General features: G+C 33.7%; 3 protein-coding genes across 3 annotated transcripts in view; 1 reads left to right on the plus strand and 2 right to left on the minus strand.

The window, feature by feature from the left end:
- The window catches only part of LOC116026285 (2-alkenal reductase (NADP(+)-dependent)-like), a 4,622-nt gene extending 1,432 nt beyond the window's left edge, over positions 1-3,190 (minus strand). The window contains exons 1-4 of the mRNA XM_031267767.1: positions 2,745-3,190; positions 2,120-2,297; positions 1,354-1,520; positions 264-346 (exon numbers count right to left, since the gene is read on the minus strand). Coding sequence (XP_031123627.1) covers positions 264-346; positions 1,354-1,520; positions 2,120-2,297; positions 2,745-2,966 — 650 coding nt within the window. The 5' untranslated portion in view covers positions 2,967-3,190. The remainder of the gene's footprint in view (positions 1-263; positions 347-1,353; positions 1,521-2,119; positions 2,298-2,744) is intronic.
- A 2,472-nt stretch (positions 3,191-5,662) lies between these two features.
- Positions 5,663-10,973, plus strand: LOC116024661 (ubiquitin-like modifier-activating enzyme 5). The gene is made up of 15 exons (XM_031265614.1): positions 5,663-5,791; positions 6,249-6,359; positions 6,526-6,594; positions 6,683-6,796; positions 7,181-7,309; positions 7,560-7,628; positions 7,958-8,110; positions 8,254-8,290; positions 8,894-8,976; positions 9,422-9,496; positions 9,779-9,853; positions 10,030-10,116; positions 10,196-10,311; positions 10,451-10,497; positions 10,613-10,973. Exons 2-15 carry the CDS (start codon positions 6,270-6,272, stop codon positions 10,747-10,749), a joined length of 1,281 nt encoding a protein of 426 aa, XP_031121474.1. The 5' UTR covers positions 5,663-5,791; positions 6,249-6,269; the 3' UTR covers positions 10,750-10,973.
- Positions 10,974-14,333: 3,360 nt separating this feature from the next.
- On the minus strand, positions 14,334-16,456 carry LOC116026019 (transcription factor MYB36). The gene is made up of 3 exons (XM_031267458.1): positions 16,239-16,456; positions 16,015-16,144; positions 14,334-15,220 (listed from the first exon to the last, which is right to left on the minus strand). The coding sequence occupies exons 1-3, from the start codon at positions 16,372-16,374 to the stop codon at positions 14,449-14,451; spliced, it is 1,038 nt and encodes a 345-aa protein (XP_031123318.1). The 5' UTR covers positions 16,375-16,456; the 3' UTR covers positions 14,334-14,448.
- Positions 16,457-19,201: the final 2,745 nt, after the last annotated feature.

A 19,201-nucleotide genomic window follows, 5' to 3' on the forward strand; every position in this document is an offset into this window, starting at 1 on the left:
GGGGGGGGGGGGGGGCATTGCACCCCCTCCCTACCCCCATTACATATATGTGTGTGTATATTATATGCTTTAGTATATATAAATAATGTATTATTACACATGAAAATCATTGAAAGTTGAAGCAGCTTAGTTGGTTGGTAGTGAGTTTTTATTACAAAAGGTCTAGGGATTATTTCATCAGTCTTGGACATTCATATCAGAAAGAAAGTACTGCAATTTCCTAGCACATAAAAACAAAAAGGAATACAAAAATTCAAACTAACCTTTTTAAAGCTGCATTCAAGTCCGGCTCCTCTTTGTAGTTAAAGGCATCATCAAATCCAAATTTGTTCTTCAACAAATCAACCTTAACAAACAAACAAAGAAAAAGAAAGATTAAATTAAAAAGAAAGAAAACTAATTTCACCACTCACCTTTGATTTCATGAATTATAAATTGTAATGATCTGTATGATAGGTAATATTCACTAATGACTATGCAAAACATAAAGAGGAAAATCAAGGAAAAAGCCTGCAGAGGTGGATTTTTCTAAACACCATGAGTTGATGAATATGTTAACTAATATTGACAATTATAAATGAATTGCTACATGTGTTCCACTAGTTGATCTTCCTAAAACTTGGTTTAACCTATCTTTTTGATAGATAAAACAAATCCCAAGCTACATGTGTGCTGCAGAGTCCACAGTCTCAAGCCTATATATATCTAAGATGAAGCCATTATGGAGCACAGATTTAGAGAAAGTGATTCATAAGTTGAAAGGACTTCATTGGTCAAGAAGTGATATGACCGATGTAGGGGGAAATGAAATAGAGAATACAGAAAAGAGAAAAGGCAACAGGAGGAGAGACCAAGGGATTTAAAAAATCCTACAAGCTTGACTTTTTTTTCCACTTCTAGACCCAAGACTATTAAACCATTCCTACATTTGGTCCCTAACTATTAATTTTTTCACATTTGATCCTTGACTATTAATTTTTTCACATTTGGTCCCACGACTTTTAAAACCTTGCCACATTTGGTCCTCCGGCCTAACTTCCGGTCACCGTTGACCAAATATTTTAGTTGAAAAATGTTATAGAAAACGGTAACTTTGACCTTCAAGATAAGTCACATGACTATTATGCACTCATGTTCAATAACAGAGTGATACAAATTTGGTCACCGGTGACCGGAAATTAGGCCAGAGGACCAAATGTGGCAATGTTTTAAAAGTTGCAGGACTAAATGTGGAAAAGTTAATAGTTGGGAACCAAATGTTGAAATGGTCCAATAGTCATAGGACCAAAAGTGAAAAAAACTCTACAAATTTCAATCAGTAAAATTGCAAAGAGAGATTAATTCAGTAAGGACCTTCTCTTTGCTACCAGCACAACCAACAACGTGACAACCCAAAAGCTTAGCAAATTGTCCAACAAGCTGACCAACAGCTCCAGATGCTGCAGAAATGAAGACAGTTTCTCCTTTCTTGGGGGAGCACACCTCATAGAAGCCAGCATATGCAGTTGTACCAGCCATACCTACAAAATTTCAAGTAAATAGATGAACTATCACAGCTATCAAGATATTCTAATTATGACTATTTTTGTGGTGGTAGAGATGGCTAGGGTTAGGAAAAGCAAAAAATGAAGCTATAACAAATGAAAGAATATAAGGACAGATTGATGCAACAACCAATTAAATACTGATCTAGGTTGAATCAATTAATGCAACATCACAAGCAAACTCTCAGTGCAGCGATGCTCAGCATCCAAGCAGGAATGTGAAGCTCCACTATTGAAGCTAGAATATAATCAAACTCAGTCCAATGCAGCCTTAATCCCAACCTAGGAGTTGGCTACATTGGTTCCGCTTATCAAAGTAACCACAATCTACTTTCCCTTGAATTCTCTGTGTCATCAAGAACATCACAATCCCTAAGGCTAACATATCTCAATAACTTTTAACCAAGGTTACTTTAGTCAGTGTCTCTATCTGCTATTTCCTATCAGGCTATTATTGCCACAATTGCTGCCTTGCTATTATACCATGAAATTTAACCAAGTGTATGTAAAATGATACACACACACGCACTCTCTCTAAGCGTGTCTGTGTAAGTGATTAAGTTCAAGGAACTTACCAAGAAGTCCAGTATAATATGAAAGAGGCACATCAGTATGTTGGATTTTAAAAAGCCCCTGAGTGTCAGTAATAATGCTGTATTCCTCCCATCCTGTTACTCCCCAAACTAAGTCTCCCTTCTTGAAGTTGGGATGGCCAGACTCTAAAACTCTAGCAACTCCATACCCCACAATAGGCTACACCAAAATTATAAAACATTTAAGCTAATTAAAGGTACAGAGAGGAGAATACAGATTACTATAAGTGCACAAGCAGATAGTAGATATATACATTTCTAAGCTAGTTTAAAATGCACTTTTCATTCCTCAACTATATCTATAACCACTATTCATCTCGATTCATCTGTCCATTGTAGATATAATTGAGATACAATATCTGGAAATTTGCAATTTTTGTTTCTCAATTATACCTATAGCCGTTATTCCTCTCTCAATTGTTTATGTAATTGAGGTAAGAGAAGTGTTATTTTGTACGGAAGTTTTCCCTAAATATTTTGGCAATGCTTCGAAAAAATTCAACCTCTCAAGGATGCTCTAACCAATCAAAAGCTAATAGAATAACACTTCCAATTACGCAGATAATACTCAGCTAATACACGAATAATCATGAATTTTTTTACTTACAGAGCCGGGAGTGAAGGACTGAGCATAGCTGCCCTCCGTTTTGTTCATGCGAATTCGCATGTAGGGATCGCATGAGAGATAGAGATTCTTCAGGAGCACGGCGTTGGAACCCGCCGGAACCTCCAGTTTCACGGTAGTTGTTCGGATTTCCATGTCCGACTCCTTCGGAAAGCCGGTCACGTAGCCTTTCAAAATCACCTGCTTGTTGCTCACTTCCGCCATTGTTCCCTGTCTCTTAGGTACCAATGCCGCCGCAATGCTCAGAGAGAAAAGAGTATTTCTACGAGGAGATGATCGAAGAGTGAAGAAATACTCTCGCGGATCCTCGGTTACTCCGCTACGTGGTTCGTTGTCGTACTCTCCATATTCCAAAACGGCACACACTTTCACGAGTGTTCATAAACAGATTAACAGCGACATGGCCTTAGCTAATTGGTGATTAAGCTCCAAATTCAAGATAATACTGTGTGTTGAGAAATAATATTTGTGGCTCAAAATCCTTGGCGGGTTAAGTTGCATGATCTCCACCCCTCACCTGAAGCTACAGCTTTGTTTCTAAGTTTTTGTTCTTTTATGTATAAAAATATAAAATAGGCATTGTAATCATCATTATATCTTTATATTATTTATCGTAATATCCTCTCAATTTAACAATTTTCTAATTTATCATTTGTATATTCTTTCATATTATTTAACTTATTTTTACATAATTATCAATTGTTCGATTATTTACTTCCACATAATTTCACATTATTCCATTATATTCCAACCAAGTGGTATAAAAGCGATTTTAAGAGCATCCTTATCAGTGGGGATATTTTGCGGTTATTGAGTAATTTTTGTAAGTGAGATTAGGAAAGAGAAAATGAGAGGAGAAATAGATAAAAGAATATAAAGAGGGAAAAATATAAAAAGAAAACCAAAAAGCTGCAATTGAGGACAGGCAACAGAGGATGCGTATGGTTTTTGTCAGGCGCCTCTCTCCTTCTCTCTCTCTATTTGTCAGATAATTCACTGTTCCAAAAACCTTCTTTACAGGCCATATTTTTTTCTCTCTCTTTGCTTCCCTTTTTCCATGTGGCATGTTACTGTTCTAAAAACCTCTAAAGATCTACTGATATTGATGTCCTAATTGAGAAATTATTTTCAAATATGTCGACTTTCAACAAATTCGATATTGAGAAGTTTGATAAGAAAATTAGTTTCTCTATCTAGAGAGTCCAAATGAAAGACCTCCTAACCCATAATGGAACAACTATGATGGCATATGACTAGTGGGATGATTTGGATGACAAAGTAAAATTGAGTGGATTCTAGATTCTGGTTGTATATTTCACATGTGTCCTCATAAAGACTAGACAATCTCTCTAGAATCGGTCGATGGTAGAGTTGTTTTGATGGATAATGATACTCAATGCAAGGTTACGTTAGTGGAACTGTAAGTATTTAGATAAAAACTCATGATAATATTGTTAGGACTCTTACCAATGTTCGGTATATTTTTAACTTCAAACTGAACTTGATATCCTTGGGCACCTTGAAATCTCTATGGTGCAAGTACATATATAAGGTGGAGTTATGAAGGTGATAAAAAGTTTTATTGTTTTTATGAAACTTATTGATTTGGAAGCTTGTATATGTTACATGACAGTATTGTGACAAGTTTAGTAGCAGTATCCTCATTGGTGGTTGATGTTGATCTCACGCAATTATGCCATTTGCGTCTAGGGCATATGAGTGAGAAAGACATACATATTATGAGCAAGAAAGAGCAAGAAAGGTTTCTGAGAGGTTCAAATATGGGTAAATTAGATTCTAGAGAAAGACATACATATTATGAGTTTGAATAAATTGATTGGTTGTTACTTATGAGAGTAAGTTTAATACTTATAAAGAAAAATGTTATACTTTTAATTAAATATGTAATATTTTTGAATCAAAATGTGATAGATATTATGGGGGGAATAATTACTTATAAAGAAAATCATAATACTTATGAGTAAAAATGTAATACTTATGAAAAACTCAAATTGTCTTACGAGTGAGGACTTGCGTGAGACGATCTCATTAGAGATTTTGCCTCAAATATATCATTCACTTTCTATTTTTGGGAATAAAGGTTAAATAGGCTATCAAACTACACACAGTATTGCAAAAATCCCGTCTAAGCAACGATTAATCGGTGTCTAGGCGCTAGACGCTGGCCGACCGCCTAGCGTATCACCATAATCGGTGGTCTAGGCGGCCGACTAGGTTGAGTAGGCCGCCTAAGCTCCGCCTAGACCTTCTAGGCGTCGGCTAATTCGCCTAGGCACCGACTAGGTTGCCTAGTCGACTGATTACCTTTAATTTGTTCACTTATTTTTTAAATGGGTTATTTCACATAAATCGATATCGTTTTGAACAAAATAAGCCTAAATTGTTCAAATCCTATATGTTTTTTTAATTTTTTTAATATTTAATATTTTAGTATTAATTATTAAAGTATTAATTAAATAGTTTATAATTATCAAGTCTTAAAAATTTAAAAAAAATAAACAAATTTTTAAAGAATAAAAAATAAAATAAAAAATACATGACGCCTAGGCGCCGACTAATCCCCGCCTAGGCGCCCCCGAGCACCCGAGGAACGCCTATTGATTTTTCAACTATGATTACACCGCAATTAGGTCATTCAACTCAAAAAAAGTTACAATCGAATCCTTGAACAGTGTAAATTCAAGCAATTAAATCTAAAATGACCTATTGACCGAATAATTAAATGGTGTGGCAATTACCAAACTAATTGCAATTTAATATGTAATTCGATGACATATTTGACACAAATTCCCTATTTTTTGTTTGCATTGTCAAATTGTATCAATCTTATTACTCTTAATGCCACTCGTAAGTCGTAATTGACAATTTTAGAAGGATTACAGTATCATTTCGTCAAAATACTTAATACAACGCCAGATCCTCACCTCAAACCCAGCCTGCCGGAGTTTCCTTCCCTTGCAACTCTTTCTCCCTCTTCGGTCCGATCAGTCGCCTGAAGGTCTTAACAGGTCCGCCGCTTTCTCCTTCTTCAAATCGGAGCTAAATTCGTTGTTTGTTTTTCGAATTAAACTCCTAATAGATCAACATTATAAAACTCGGTGATCTCGTATGAATTTCGGTTACATTTTCTTTTAGATTGATTCTAGATTATGTTATAAGTATCTTGCCAACAAGTAGTGGTCTCTAATTCATATCTGGATTGCGGAAGAAGCAGTAATTTCTTTTCAGATTACACTACTTTTTAGACTGGCAATTTGTCGTAGGGTCAATGCAATTGCAGAGGATTCAAGGTTTAGATTGGTGGTAAATTACACATATCTCCAGGAAGTTGGCTTGGGTTTGAGTCCCACCTCATTTACCCATATGTACCCAAAAAATTGCTATAGTAGAATCTTGGCTGCTATGTAGACACTGCAAAGTTAAAAGTCATAGGCTCTTTTTAGACTAAAGAAACTAAATTTACAGATTTGGACAAAGAGAGGGCCAATGGAGGAAGAGATTAAAGAATTACTCAATGATCTTGAATCACTCAAGAAAATGCTGTCTGATCCCACTCAGTGCCAATTGGTTGATAAGGTAATTGCATACCTAGATGTTTCATATTCTTGTGTTTTTATGCTTACATATAAATTGGGAAAACACGTGATTGAAGCACATTGATCAAGACCAATTTTATATACAGAAATGCATAATTAATTAAATTAAGGGTTGAAATTATTTGTTTTTGGGTTCCTTCTTTTAGATTCAATTGCATGCTGAGCATCTCTCAGCCCTAACAAATTCAGGACCTTTACGGCGCTCAAAAGTCAAGGTAATTGTGTTTTCACATTCTAAATTTGCATTATCACTTAAATGAGTGGCTTCCTAAGTTAACGTTTTGTTTATTTTCCTGGTTACAGGACATGAGTGCTGAGGTGGTTGATAGCAATCCATACAGCAGGCTTATGGCACTTCAGAGGATGGGCATTGTGGAAAATTATGAAAGAATACGAGGGTTCTCTGTTGCCATAGTTGTCTGTACTTTGATCTCTTCCCTTTTATATTTTAAACATATATTTTTTAGTTTTTTCCTTTTTGCCCAAGTGACTGATAAAATATATATGCAAAAAATGTGTTTAAGATATATATGGTAGACATACACACACACACATGCTACATTTAAGTTTATTATTAGCTACTCCAATAATGTGTCAGAAATTAAATAAATGTGATGAGATTTATAAATGGTTGTAAGCCTACTTTCTCTTTTTTATTTTTATTTTTTAATTTTAATTTTAATTTTAATTTTTTTTAAATTTTATATATCTCTAACATCTTCTACAATTGCAATATAGGTTGTTTTTGCCACAAATTACATTGAAATGTTCATATTATATTCTTCATGAAATTTTGAACAGGGCATAGGTGGTGTAGGCAGTGTTGCAGCTGAGATGCTAACAAGGTGTGGCATTGGTCGCCTTTTATTGTATGATTATGACAAAGTGGAGTTAGCTAACATGAATAGGCTATTTTTTCGTCCGGAGCAGGTGTTGTTTAAGACAATATTCTCAATTTTTGTTAATCTTAAATTATACTTGTGTACAGTAGTTATTAAAAATTGTACTATGTATATATTTACAACCTGCATACTGTATTTGGATGCTATGCTTTTTCTTGCTATCCAAAGCTCTTGTAGTTTCCTAGTATATGATAAGTTGTGCCTCGAAGTTGTAACTAAAATGAAGAACAGAAGAACATCTGCCTAATCTAGTTCCATACTATTTGCATTGTTTCCAGGTTGGTATGACAAAGACAGATGCTGCTGTTCAAACCCTTGCTGAAATAAATCCTGATGTTGTGCTTGAGGTAAGGATTAAAGATTAGCATTTTCATGTTTTCTGTTTTAGGACTACTTCCTCATACCCACTTCACAGAGTGAAAGAACATTTAAGTTGATATGTACTCTTATTTTATTTTGTGGTTGTGTTTGTTGAATGTCTTTCAATAAGTGTTACTTGTTTGTACCACACTACCACCCACATTTAGCCTGCAAGATGTGGGGTGTTGCTTTGATATCTAATGTTGTGTGTAATTTTCCTTGATAGTAATCTTTGAACTGCTCAATTGAACTTGTGGTTTTAAAGTCTGTAGTTTTCCATAGTTTTCATATTCATCTAACTAATTTTTTCTTTCAGAGCTATACATTGAATATCACAACAGTTGATGGTTTTGAGACGTTCATGTCAAGCCTCCAGAATAAGTCATTCTGCCCAAATAAAGAAGGTAGTGGGGTAGATCTTGTTTTAAGCTGTGTAGATAATTACGAAGCAAGGATGGTAGTAAATCAGGTATGACAAGTATCTGCTAAAGGACTTTCAAGTGCACACAAAAGAATTTGTTCAATGTACTCAATATTGAGGGTTTTTTCTTCGTCTTAGTTGGCCCTCTTTTGTCTAAATTTGCATAGCTAAGTCAATTCTTGGTCTAACAGGCATGCAATGAATTAAACCAGATTTGGATGGAATCTGGTAAGTCATTTGTTTTCTTCTGCTTTTTTTTTTTTTTGGTGTTATTATTATCATTAAAACTTTTTGCTTGTCTTTTAAAATACTGTTTCATGCTTATGGGAAATATTCTGTGCAATTAAGATACTGTCTAATTAATTTAGATGAGAAAAAAGCTACTGCTTGTGCTTATAAATGATGGAATAAATGTCTAAAGATGACAAGTTAGAGGAAACTGCTCCTGCTTATAAATGATGGAATATATGTCTAAAGATGATAATTTAGAATACTACTCCTGCTTATAAATGATGGAATGTACATGTAAAATGCATGAGGTGGTATAGCTTAGTAATTCCATACAGAAACCAGGTATTCAACCTGGTATCTCTTATGCCTACAATAGTTGCAGAGGGAAGATGCAATAACGGGATGAGTCAAGTTGAGTGGGTTGAACCCTTCTTTGACTCAGCTCCACTTGAGTCCTGGGTCATTCTCAGGCTAAACTGACTCATTGCAAGGCTCTGGAACTGGGAACTTGATACTCTTGAGTCTTTTTTTAGATGTTATTACCTTGTAATCATATGTGATTCTCTTTTACGAAATTTACTCAAGGAAATTTTCTGGCAGGTGTATCTGAAAATGCTGTCTCAGGTCACATACAATTGTTGATTCCTGGTGAAACTGCCTGCTTTGCTTGTGTGCCTCCCTTGGTAAGATTCAATTCTCAATTGAATTGCTGCAATTCCCTCGTATCTTTGCTGGAAATTTTATAATCGAGAAATATTTGGTCATGGTTTTGAAAAATGCTTGTAAAGTATACTGAAATAGATGTGGTCCAACCCACTAAAGCAATGTTTGTATAAACAAGTAATGATGACGATGTTTGGGATAGGTCTAGTGCCATAGTGATCATTTGTTGATCATGAGGTCATGGTTTTAAATCCTAGAAACCTCCTCCCTGGAAACAGAGGTAACTTTGCCTACATTTTCTTTCCACTGACCTTGTATGATGTTAGTGCCTTGTGCACTGGCATGACATTTATAAAGCTAGTAAATGATATCAAGGGTGTTTTCTTCTGTTAGTCCTAGTGTTGTATGCAGTCACAGAGTTTCTCTTAAAATCTTGGTTGATAATTTGAATTCTTTACTTGTTAGGTTGTAGCATCTGGAATTGATGAACGCACTCTCAAGCGTGAAGGTGTGTGTGCTGCCTCTTTGCCTACTACCATGGTAAGTTTTCTGTGTCTTCATTAACTTCTTGTTTCATGAGCCTGGACTTTTTACCTAGTACATAAAACTCCTCAAATTCCTATGTCAAATTGATGAAATGTTATGAATCTTGTGTATGACTAATGAACTTGATAAATTTGACTTGGGAATGAGATAAATTTAAATTCCTAATTTGATGAATCTCTCCATGAGGCTCAGATGGATGTGTTTAATATGCTCTCCAGTACTTTTGCCATCCCTTTTCCCTAGTTTAATACATTTCATCTTAACTGACTTTGGTAGGGAGTTGTTGCCGGGCTTTTGGTTCAGAACACACTGAAGTACTTGTTAAAGTTTGGACATGTGTCCCCATATCTGGTAACTTTATTCCCTAACAGCCTTCCCATGCACACACTTATGCACTTGCTGTGATTAGTGTTTAAAATACATATGCACATGTTTGGCTAGTGCTTGGACTTGGGATGTTGAAGTGATTAAAGTAAAAGTTATCACCGAGTGCTTAACTTCCCTTCTTGACCCTGGGTTGATTTCAGGGATACAATGCTCTGAAAGATTATTTTCCAACAATGGAGATGAAGCCAAATACTCAATGCTCAAATGCAGCTTGTTTGGAGCGACAAGTATAATCACTTTGACCTTATTCTACAGATCATTCAGCTTAGCTTGGATATTTTGACTAAAAATTCTTTCAAACTGCAGAGGGAATACATTCTTGCAAAGCCTGCCAGGGATGCTGCTGCAAAAGCAAAGATGGAGGAGGAAGCATCAAAATTAATAGAGATCCCCATTCATGATGATAATGAATGGAATATAAGGTATTGTAGACAACAGATTTATCTTAGTATTCAAGACTCAAGGCAGATGATACTTCTAATTTACCTTGGAAGATTTTTAGTCGTTACAACATTGAAAGATGAATTGAAACTAAGATCGTTGTTATATGATGCCCTACAGTGTACTCGATGACAGTGATCTAGATAGTGCAAATGCCAATAGTTCAGGTAATCTTTACAAATTGATCAGCATCAGATCTGTTATATATAACTTGGTGTGTCATCTAAACATGCTTTTCATTTGTCATTGATTCTCGTCATTCACTTATCTTTTCCGCTTCAGGTGTACTCCCCGAAGGGCTCGTTCATGAGCTGCCGACTGCAGATGAATTTCCGAATATTCCTCCTTCTGAGACCACTTGTCCTGTGGATGACCTTGAAGAACTTAGAAAGCAACTCGATGCCCTTAATGCCAACTAATCTGGACTTTGAATGTACTGGATATTTGTAGCTGTGCTAGACTTCCACCATTCCTAAAGAGCAAATAGACTTTTTCAGTTGACTTCTTAGATTGAGTTTCTGAGTATAGAGGAACCAGAAAGAGCAGGGAAGAAAATAACTTCCCTTTGTTACAGTGTTATTTTCGATGGAACCACAAAGAGTTTTGGCCTTTTAGCTTACTTTGAACTTGTTGTAAGCACAAATTTCTTGTTTTTTTTTTAAAGTTTTTTTTTTTTTCCTTTTTTTTTTGGGGGATGTGGTAGGGGGGACTGGGATATCGAGAGTTCTTTTTTAGGTATATATATGGCATAAGTCAGAAACTCAGAATGAACTTGACTTCACATCTAAAATTATACATAGTTATTAGAGCAAATTATATCATGGACTAGGTCCATAATATGGATCCAGGTGGTAGATAAATTTACTGTGGACCGTGGTCTATGTAGCAACGTAGACCATGTAGTATGTATCATTTTAATTATACTTCAGTTTCATTTGATAATATTGTTTTGTTTTTTAGTTTATTTTTAACACATACTAGTTTTATTATAACAATACTAAAGTATTATTTTAATTTTATTATAGCTTAATTTGATAATATACATTATTGCAAGAGCTATATTTTTTAGTTTCATTTTTCACACACTAGTTTAAATGTTTAATTATAGTAATGTTGAAGTATTATTTTTTAATTACACTTCAAGTTCATTTGACAATATATGTTATTGTATGGGTTCTAAATTTTAGTTTTATTTTTCACATACTAGTTTCATTATAGCAACACTAAAGTATCATTTTAATTATAGTACAGTTTCATTTGACAATTTATGTTATAAAATGAGCTTTGTTTTTTAGTTTCATTTTCTACCCACAATAGCTTCATTATAGCAACAGTAAAATATCATTTTAATTTTATTACAGTTAGATCCACAGTATAACTGCATAAAAATAGTGTGGGTTCATAAAAATCACACTAATTGATCAATTATCACATAAATATACTATTATTTATTTATTTTTATAGATAAAATCAATATATACAAAAATCTAGTAAAAATTTCTCGTTGAGATATTTTAATAATTTGTGACCAACTTGGTAACATAGTAATTTATGTATATATCAATATGGAAGTCATTTAAACTATTTAAAATAGTTAAAAAATTTAAGGAGAAAATAAAAATATTTGGGTTCATGATACAACTATTGGAGTTACTACACCCTGGGGTCCTTGTATGGAATATTAAATAGTGAAATGACAAAAATTTAAGCTACGAACTAATTGAGGCAATAAAATAAATGTCAAGAAAGTAATCAAGTAATTTTTTTTTAAATGACTAAATGTCACAATGTCACAATAATTAAGGACTTAGTACTGAAAGTGAAATTTGTCTGTACATATATGAATATTGAATTTCAACAAATTTTCACCTTGGTCATCGACTACTGTGTCATATATTACCATATTTAGTCATTTTATTTTAATTATATCTAATTACATTATTGACTTTCATCATTTGCTTGTCATAATTAGTACTCCATTTAAATTTTTATCATTTCACCATTTAATAAAGATGACTATAGCATATAATTTAATCATTCAAGTATCTTGTTCTAATATGTAATTTCTCTCCCAATCTCTCTTTTAAACTATTTTAATTAAATGATGAAATTACATGTTAGTTATCTTTATTAAACAGTAGAGTGACAAAAGTTTTAAATGACTAATTGTGACAAGCAAATGAACATTAATTAAGAATGCAATGTAACAAAATTAAAAAATATATATATAATTAAATGTGACAATGTCACAATAATTAATAACTAAAGATAAAATTTGCTCTATAAAATTTCTTGAAATAACAATTAATTTTACTTGTATATGCACTACACTGCGGCAACGTGGAAGTATGGAAGATCCTATCATAGATAGTATATATACAATGCCAGTACACCATTTTGGATGTTGTAGTTGAAGGACATATATAATTATATATTCTCATAGACAGTTAGAAGTATGGTAATAAATTATACCTTATTGTGGATGTATACATCAAAGATCATTGCGTATCGATCTGCTGAACTGGATTCTTAGTAAGGTAGGTCATAAGATATTTTATGAATTATGGATAAGTTGGAAACTGAGTTTATAGGTAGGTCACATGAAGATAAAGATTTATTATCTTCAAAGCTAAAAAGGGTACAAGTTCTATCGTTTTAACCTTAGTATAGAAAATTCTCCTCAGTTTTAGATCCTTTGCTGCTTAGCACTTAGCTTTAATTTTGATCATTAGCTGCTTTGAAGATTGCGTTTTGCGCAAATTATACTGTGGAAATGGGCTGATACTGCAGTTGTGTTGAAAGAAAACTGCAGTTGCGCGGAACAGAGGTCGTTTCATCCGTCAACACAACTGCAGTATCAATTCAACACAACTGTAGTTCCAAACGAATGAAACAACCTCTATTCCGCGCAACTGCAGTTTCCTTTCAACACAACTGCAGTATCAGTTCAACACAACTGTAGTATCAGCCCATGACCATGGTCCACGGCATAACGACTGTGCATTTTGCATCATCAAAATTTAAATTACATTCTACAATACTAAAAGACAAAATCATATCTTTTGAAAAATCATATATACTAATATAAATTATAAAACTCAAAAGAATAAAGATGTAGTAGTGATGTACAAATAAACATATTTTCTGTTTTCTAATTTTCACGGTTCCTAACTCTTCTAAAAACAAACCACATGACATCATCAATAAAATTAATAAAATTTCTATCAAACTTAAATTAGCATTTGCAATTTCAATATACCAAAATATTATTAAAGCCTCGGGTAATAAGGTCGTCATGTCTGAACACATATATAAAATTAATAACCATATATCGTATAAATCTCTAATAAGATGTTGATTCTCTCACAAGAACAAGGATATATAACACCAAAGTATGGTCCGGAACAACTTACGAAAAGGATGAGTTAAACAATTCTACGTACTTTTGGTTCTCAAAACAATGGAAGAAAACAAAAAATGGTCTGTTCAAAATTTTAAAAGAATGAAGATAATATCAATAATATGATAAGATCATCCTGAGCATTATATATATATATATATATATATATATATATATATATATATATATATATATATAACGTCCGATCAGTGCGGACACACCAATAGTTATGCAAACATGCACCAATAATGTTAGGAAACACACAAAAAAAAATGCACCAAAAAGAGCACCATTAGATACGCATTATCACAAAATGCAACATTAGGGCAGGTACGCATAAAAGTCACACAGTGTTCAGAAACACACCATTAGGTGTAGGGAGGTATGGTGCATTTTTTTGGGTGTGGTGTGTTTTGTAGCGCATTTGTGCATTTCATCGTTGTGCGTTTTTCTAACACTATTGGTACATTTTTTTATACTATTGGTGTGTCCACACGTACTGATCGCACGTTAAGGTGCGATCGCATCATATATATATATATTCAACTGCAATATATAACAAGAAAATGAAAAAGTAAATGTAATATGAGTGATTTGCAAGAGGTATAGAATTATTTTGCAATGAAAAATGATAAACATTATTCACACAATTTACAACAGAAATGATCAGCTCCTTAACATCCAATGATAAGTAATTAACCTCACATACATATATACACTACATATTATACCCTAGTGATGCATAGTCTTCTTCATACATTATTCCCTCCTGATGAGACTGATGAGGATGAGGAAGCAGTACCGTCCCACCGCCATTGATGAGAAGATTCTCAATCTCAGAATTTGTATCAAACTCAGTGTTCCACCATTCCAACCTCTCCTTCGATCCCTCCATCTGTTTAAAACAATCAAAATCTGAAATCTGATGATTCTCACCGCCATTGATTAGAAGACTGTCAATCTCAGACTGGGTAAACCCTGGAATAGTCTGAATTTCCCCAGAATTATTATTATTATTATTATTATTATTCTCCTGCCCCAAACTCGACCCAGAATTATTATTCATGCAATTTTCCAGTTCATTCATCTTGCTGTACTCTGGGATGTCGAGATTGGAGGTCATTATTGGCTCATCATCAGCTATTTTGGGTTGAAAGGGGGTGGGGGTGATTTTGTTGGGCCAAATGGGGGGTGGGTTGTTAGGGTTATTATTATTGTAGAGAGAAAAAGGGTTTTGAAGGCCTTGAAGTTGCATGTGGAGTTGGAGCCTTTCGAGAGCTGAGTTGCTTAGGTTTTGCAGGAATGGGTTCTCTTCAGTAACTCCTCCATTTGTTTGCTTATTATCAGATTCTTGATGGCCTGCTAGCAGTAATCTGTTCATCTGTGACTGTTTTCGCTTTCCCAGCAGCTTCTTCTTCAGCCTTGTGTTCCAGTAGTTCTTGATGTCGTTATCCGTTCTTCCCGGCAATTGTGCAGCTATTATAGACCACCTAATAATGTTACGAGTTTTAAAAAAGTTAGAATTGCGGGCGTTTAGTAACTGGAGAAATGGAAAATATGAGAATGAGGTTTTACAATTCGAAATAAAGAAAGAACTCGAAAAGTGTTCAAAATGAATCTACATACTCAAGCCCTAGTTCTATGGGTTTTGTAATTTCAACATTATTATATTAGGATCAAAACGATGATACAGTAGGTACAATCCAAGTTAGTCAAACTGTTGGCTTATAACGACTCCTTATAGGAGCAGCCTATTAGCCTTCAATTAGTTTGGTGCCATTAGCTATGAGCAGTTCAACTCCTAACAGAGCGGCTTATTGACCTTCTTAGTTTGAGCCAATTAATCAATTATATATGGGCAATTTGAATCCCAACAGGAACGACCTATTGACTTTCTTGATTTGAGTCGATCAATTATGAGAAACCTATAGCTTAGTTTACCTGGTTGTGGTTCTTTGTCGGCTAGGATAGTGGTTGTGGGTTTCCTTGTTACCCAAAATGGATGATAGCTAGAATAGAGGATGCATATAGAGTCTAAGAATTCCAGCTTTTGCAAGGAATATTAAGGATCAAGAAAGACCACAAAGAAAGATCTAGAATTCATTAAAACAATATATGTTTGTATGTACATATAGATGTGATCTTGGAAGTGATGATGAAGTTATTAATTCCCTAAATCAGAAGAATCAGAAACAAGAGCTAGAGGACAACTACTACTAGGTTTTTGACACAAAATATTTTGTTTTAATGTTGAGAGATCAGAGGTGAGGGATAGATGACTGACCTGCTGCCAATACTAATGTAGAGGCTACAGATGATGTTGTCTTCTTCTTCAGTGAAACCACCATGCTTTATATTAGGCCTCAAATAATTCAACCATCTTAGCCTGCAACTCTTCCCACATCTCTTTAACCCTACAAACAATCAAATAAAAACAGTAAAGACTCAAATCGAATCGAATCAAATCGGCCGATCAATCAAGGAAAGGAAGATATATTTAATTTATACCAATTTTCTGAGGAAGAGCAATCCAATTGCCACCAGTGCCATGCTTCTCAATATAAGCTTTTAGTTTAGCATCTTCTTCAGGAGACCATGGACCCTTCTTCACGCTAGCTTTATCACAGCATGGAGCTCTGCCCATCCTTTTTGTGTTGGTGTACTTTGTGGGGTGTTGATCAGATCAATCTTAGCTTTGTTCTTGAAAAGTTAGGTGTCTTCTCTGATTGTTGGTGAGAAATGTATGAAGAGAAGACCTGGCTTTATAGGTAGTAATAGCTACGTGATGTGATACTTTTTAAACCCTTAAGAATATAATATTTCTCATTTGTTTTCCATGATTTGAGCCTCTTCTTATTCTATACGATACAACTAATAATAACTATTTGGATGTGGATGAGTTCTATCGTATTAGATAGAAACACGTTCATAAATTATGTTCAAAAAGTAAACAATTATCACAACGTCAAAAATTATAACTAGTAGCGATTTGGATACGCAGTTTCATAATCTCATTATATTTGCATAACAGTTAGTGTCATGAACACATGACCCTATTCCAGTACAAATTATCGTTATTAGTGTTGGGAGACAGCTCGGAGAGTCGAGTCCAGTATCCTACCATCGAAATGTGTGGTTGACTGCTACTCAAGTATAAGGAAATAAAGTTGTGTCTTCGCTACTAGTTGTAACTTTTGGCATAATGATAAGCGTTTGATCGTGACAGTTGTATCTAAGCAGGTCATGGGTGCAGGTGTTGGGGGATTATATTGTTTAATTGGGTGGCAACTTGGAGAGTTGAGTCCAACATCCTGCCATCGAAACGTGGCGCTGACTGCTACGCATGTAGAAGGAAATAAAATTGCATCTTAGCTACTAGCTATAACTTTTAGCATAATGGTAAGCATTTGGTCCCGACAATTAAAACTTTTACCATTATACCAAAGGTATGTTAGACTTAACCCTTCAAGCTGTCACCCAATAATAAACTCTTTTTTTAGACTATATATGTATTATAGATGATGTTATATTTAGTATCTATGATCTATCTCCACAACTCCTCACAGTAGTAAAGATTGTGCCCCTCCCTTGTTGACAAATACATTTGGATTAGTTTCAATTCATTAAAACATTATATTAAAAGACTAAGTCTCAATAATGTTACTACATGACAATGCAGGGCACAAATTGTCAAATGTGATATTAAAATGAGTAGCTTTTTGTGTGTGTCCCATTTAATTATTGATATGATGAAGAGGGAAAGATAGAGCTAAAATTATGAAGATCAGAAGCCTCCATGCATCCTCTTAGTTTGTCGCCGACCGCGCCAAGAATTGTTCGATTGTTGCCCTACTTTCTTTAGGCCTAGACTAGATGGATATATATCACATTTCATTTCAAATTAAAACCCTATTTCTAATAATACTGTGCACTACTGCACTTACATTTGGAATAAAATAGTCCTGAATGAGAACCATTTAAGTTAACAATTACATAGTTGGTGAAATCTTAATATTCGAGGGATCAAATTGTGTATTAACTCTGTAAATTTTTTAATATTGTAGTGTAAACTTTATAATAATAGTAATGCAACGGTTACTAATGTTCTCCCACAACGGCAACTACGTATAATTTCAAGAACCAAACCTTACTCTTGGCCCACGAGTTGACTCGTACGTGTATATAACCGGATTATAGTTCACATTTCAATGTGGATCATTAATAAATATTTATTTTTAGTAGTATACAAAAAATTATTTTTAAGGGTTAATTTTCTTTTTTATTCTAGATTTATATATGTCATTTCACTTTTAGTCTCTCTTTTTTTTTTTTTTTTAGAACACTCCCCCCTTTGGTCATAGTATTATTATAGCATGATCATTTTTTGTCTTTTATCAACAAAATCGTTTAAATTTTCTTAAATACAAGGGTATTTTGGTCTTTAAATAAGGATTTTTTAAAAAAGTAAAAAATAAAAATATAGCGGGTCAACCACTTTGTTAAAAAAAATATCAAATTGCCCTTGTATTTAACCTTATTTCATCGATTTTTTTGATGGATAACCAAAAATGGTCATGCCACAATAATACTAGGGCTAAAGGTGAATGTTCTAATAAAAACATGACTAAAAGTGAACTACCACATATAAATTTAGGATCAAAAAAAGAATTAACATTATTTTTAATATATTGAAAATTCATTTTTAAATAGTATGTCAAAAAATGAACATTCAATTTACTAAAAATAAACTTTCAGCATACTAAAAATGAACTTTATGCAATTGGTCTACCTTATAAGGTAGACTATGGTTCATGATATAACGATGGCTGGGAGGAAGTTGGGTACATTCTCCAAACATTAGAATAAAATTTTCAGTTGTTAATTGTTTAATTCTAACATGTATAATTTGAATGAAACAAATATTATTCTATTTCACAATGCAAGTTAACACTTTTATACGTGTGTCTCATCAAGATTATAAATCTTTATTTTTTTTTTGTTTATATATTTTTTCACTGAACAAATTATTAATATGATTGAGTTAAAAATAAATTTAAATAAATAAAGAAGCTCAAAATAATGCCGTGATCCAGCTATAGTCTACGGCCGTGTTTTGAGGTTAGTCAACTTCAATGTATTGGAAATTGGTTGAGATGAATTATAGCCCACGGTTAAAACAAAATATAAACTAAAAACAAAATACAAAAAAAAAATGAAGAAAAAGAAAAACTTGTAAGTTGGTTTAATTTGAGAACAGTGTGTAATTCAAAATTGAGGCAATCAACTTTATTTGTTGGGATTAGGTAGTACAGATATTCCACTGACAACTTGGTTTTCCCCGAAAATAAGTTTACATGCTTGATTTTGTTTTCTTCTTTCTTTTTTTTATTTTTATTTTTATTTTTTTTTTGGTATTTAAAGTTTAAGACTGACCCCAAGTCTTACAACGACTTACATAAAACTTTACCAAA

The sequence above is a fragment of the Ipomoea triloba genome, chromosome 7 (genome assembly GCF_003576645.1).
Source record: "Ipomoea triloba cultivar NCNSP0323 chromosome 7, ASM357664v1".
NCBI lineage: Eukaryota > Viridiplantae > Streptophyta > Magnoliopsida > Solanales > Convolvulaceae > Ipomoea > Ipomoea triloba.

What these genes read in the sequence shown, in the direction of transcription:
- LOC116024661 (XM_031265614.1), top strand. Translation starts at nt 6,270, where the DNA reads ATGGAGGAAGAGATTAAAGAATTACTCAATGATCTTGAATCACTCAAG. An exon ending in GGTTCTCTGTTGCCATAGTT is followed by an intron (nt 6,797 to 7,180) that starts GTCTGTACTTTG and finishes AATTTTGAACAG; the next exon opens with GGCATAGGTGGTGTAGGCAG. An exon ending in CCAGATTTGGATGGAATCTG is followed by an intron (nt 8,291 to 8,893) that starts GTAAGTCATTTG and finishes ATTTTCTGGCAG; the next exon opens with GTGTATCTGAAAATGCTGTC.
- LOC116026019 (XM_031267458.1), bottom strand. Translation starts at nt 16,374, where the DNA reads ATGGGCAGAGCTCCATGCTGTGATAAAGCTAGCGTGAAGAAGGGTCCA. An exon ending in TGCTCTTCCTCAGAAAATTG is followed by an intron (nt 16,145 to 16,238) that starts GTATAAATTAAA and finishes GATTGTTTGTAG; the next exon opens with GGTTAAAGAGATGTGGGAAG. An exon ending in TACATTAGTATTGGCAGCAG is followed by an intron (nt 15,221 to 16,014) that starts GTCAGTCATCTA and finishes TAACATTATTAG; the next exon opens with GTGGTCTATAATAGCTGCAC.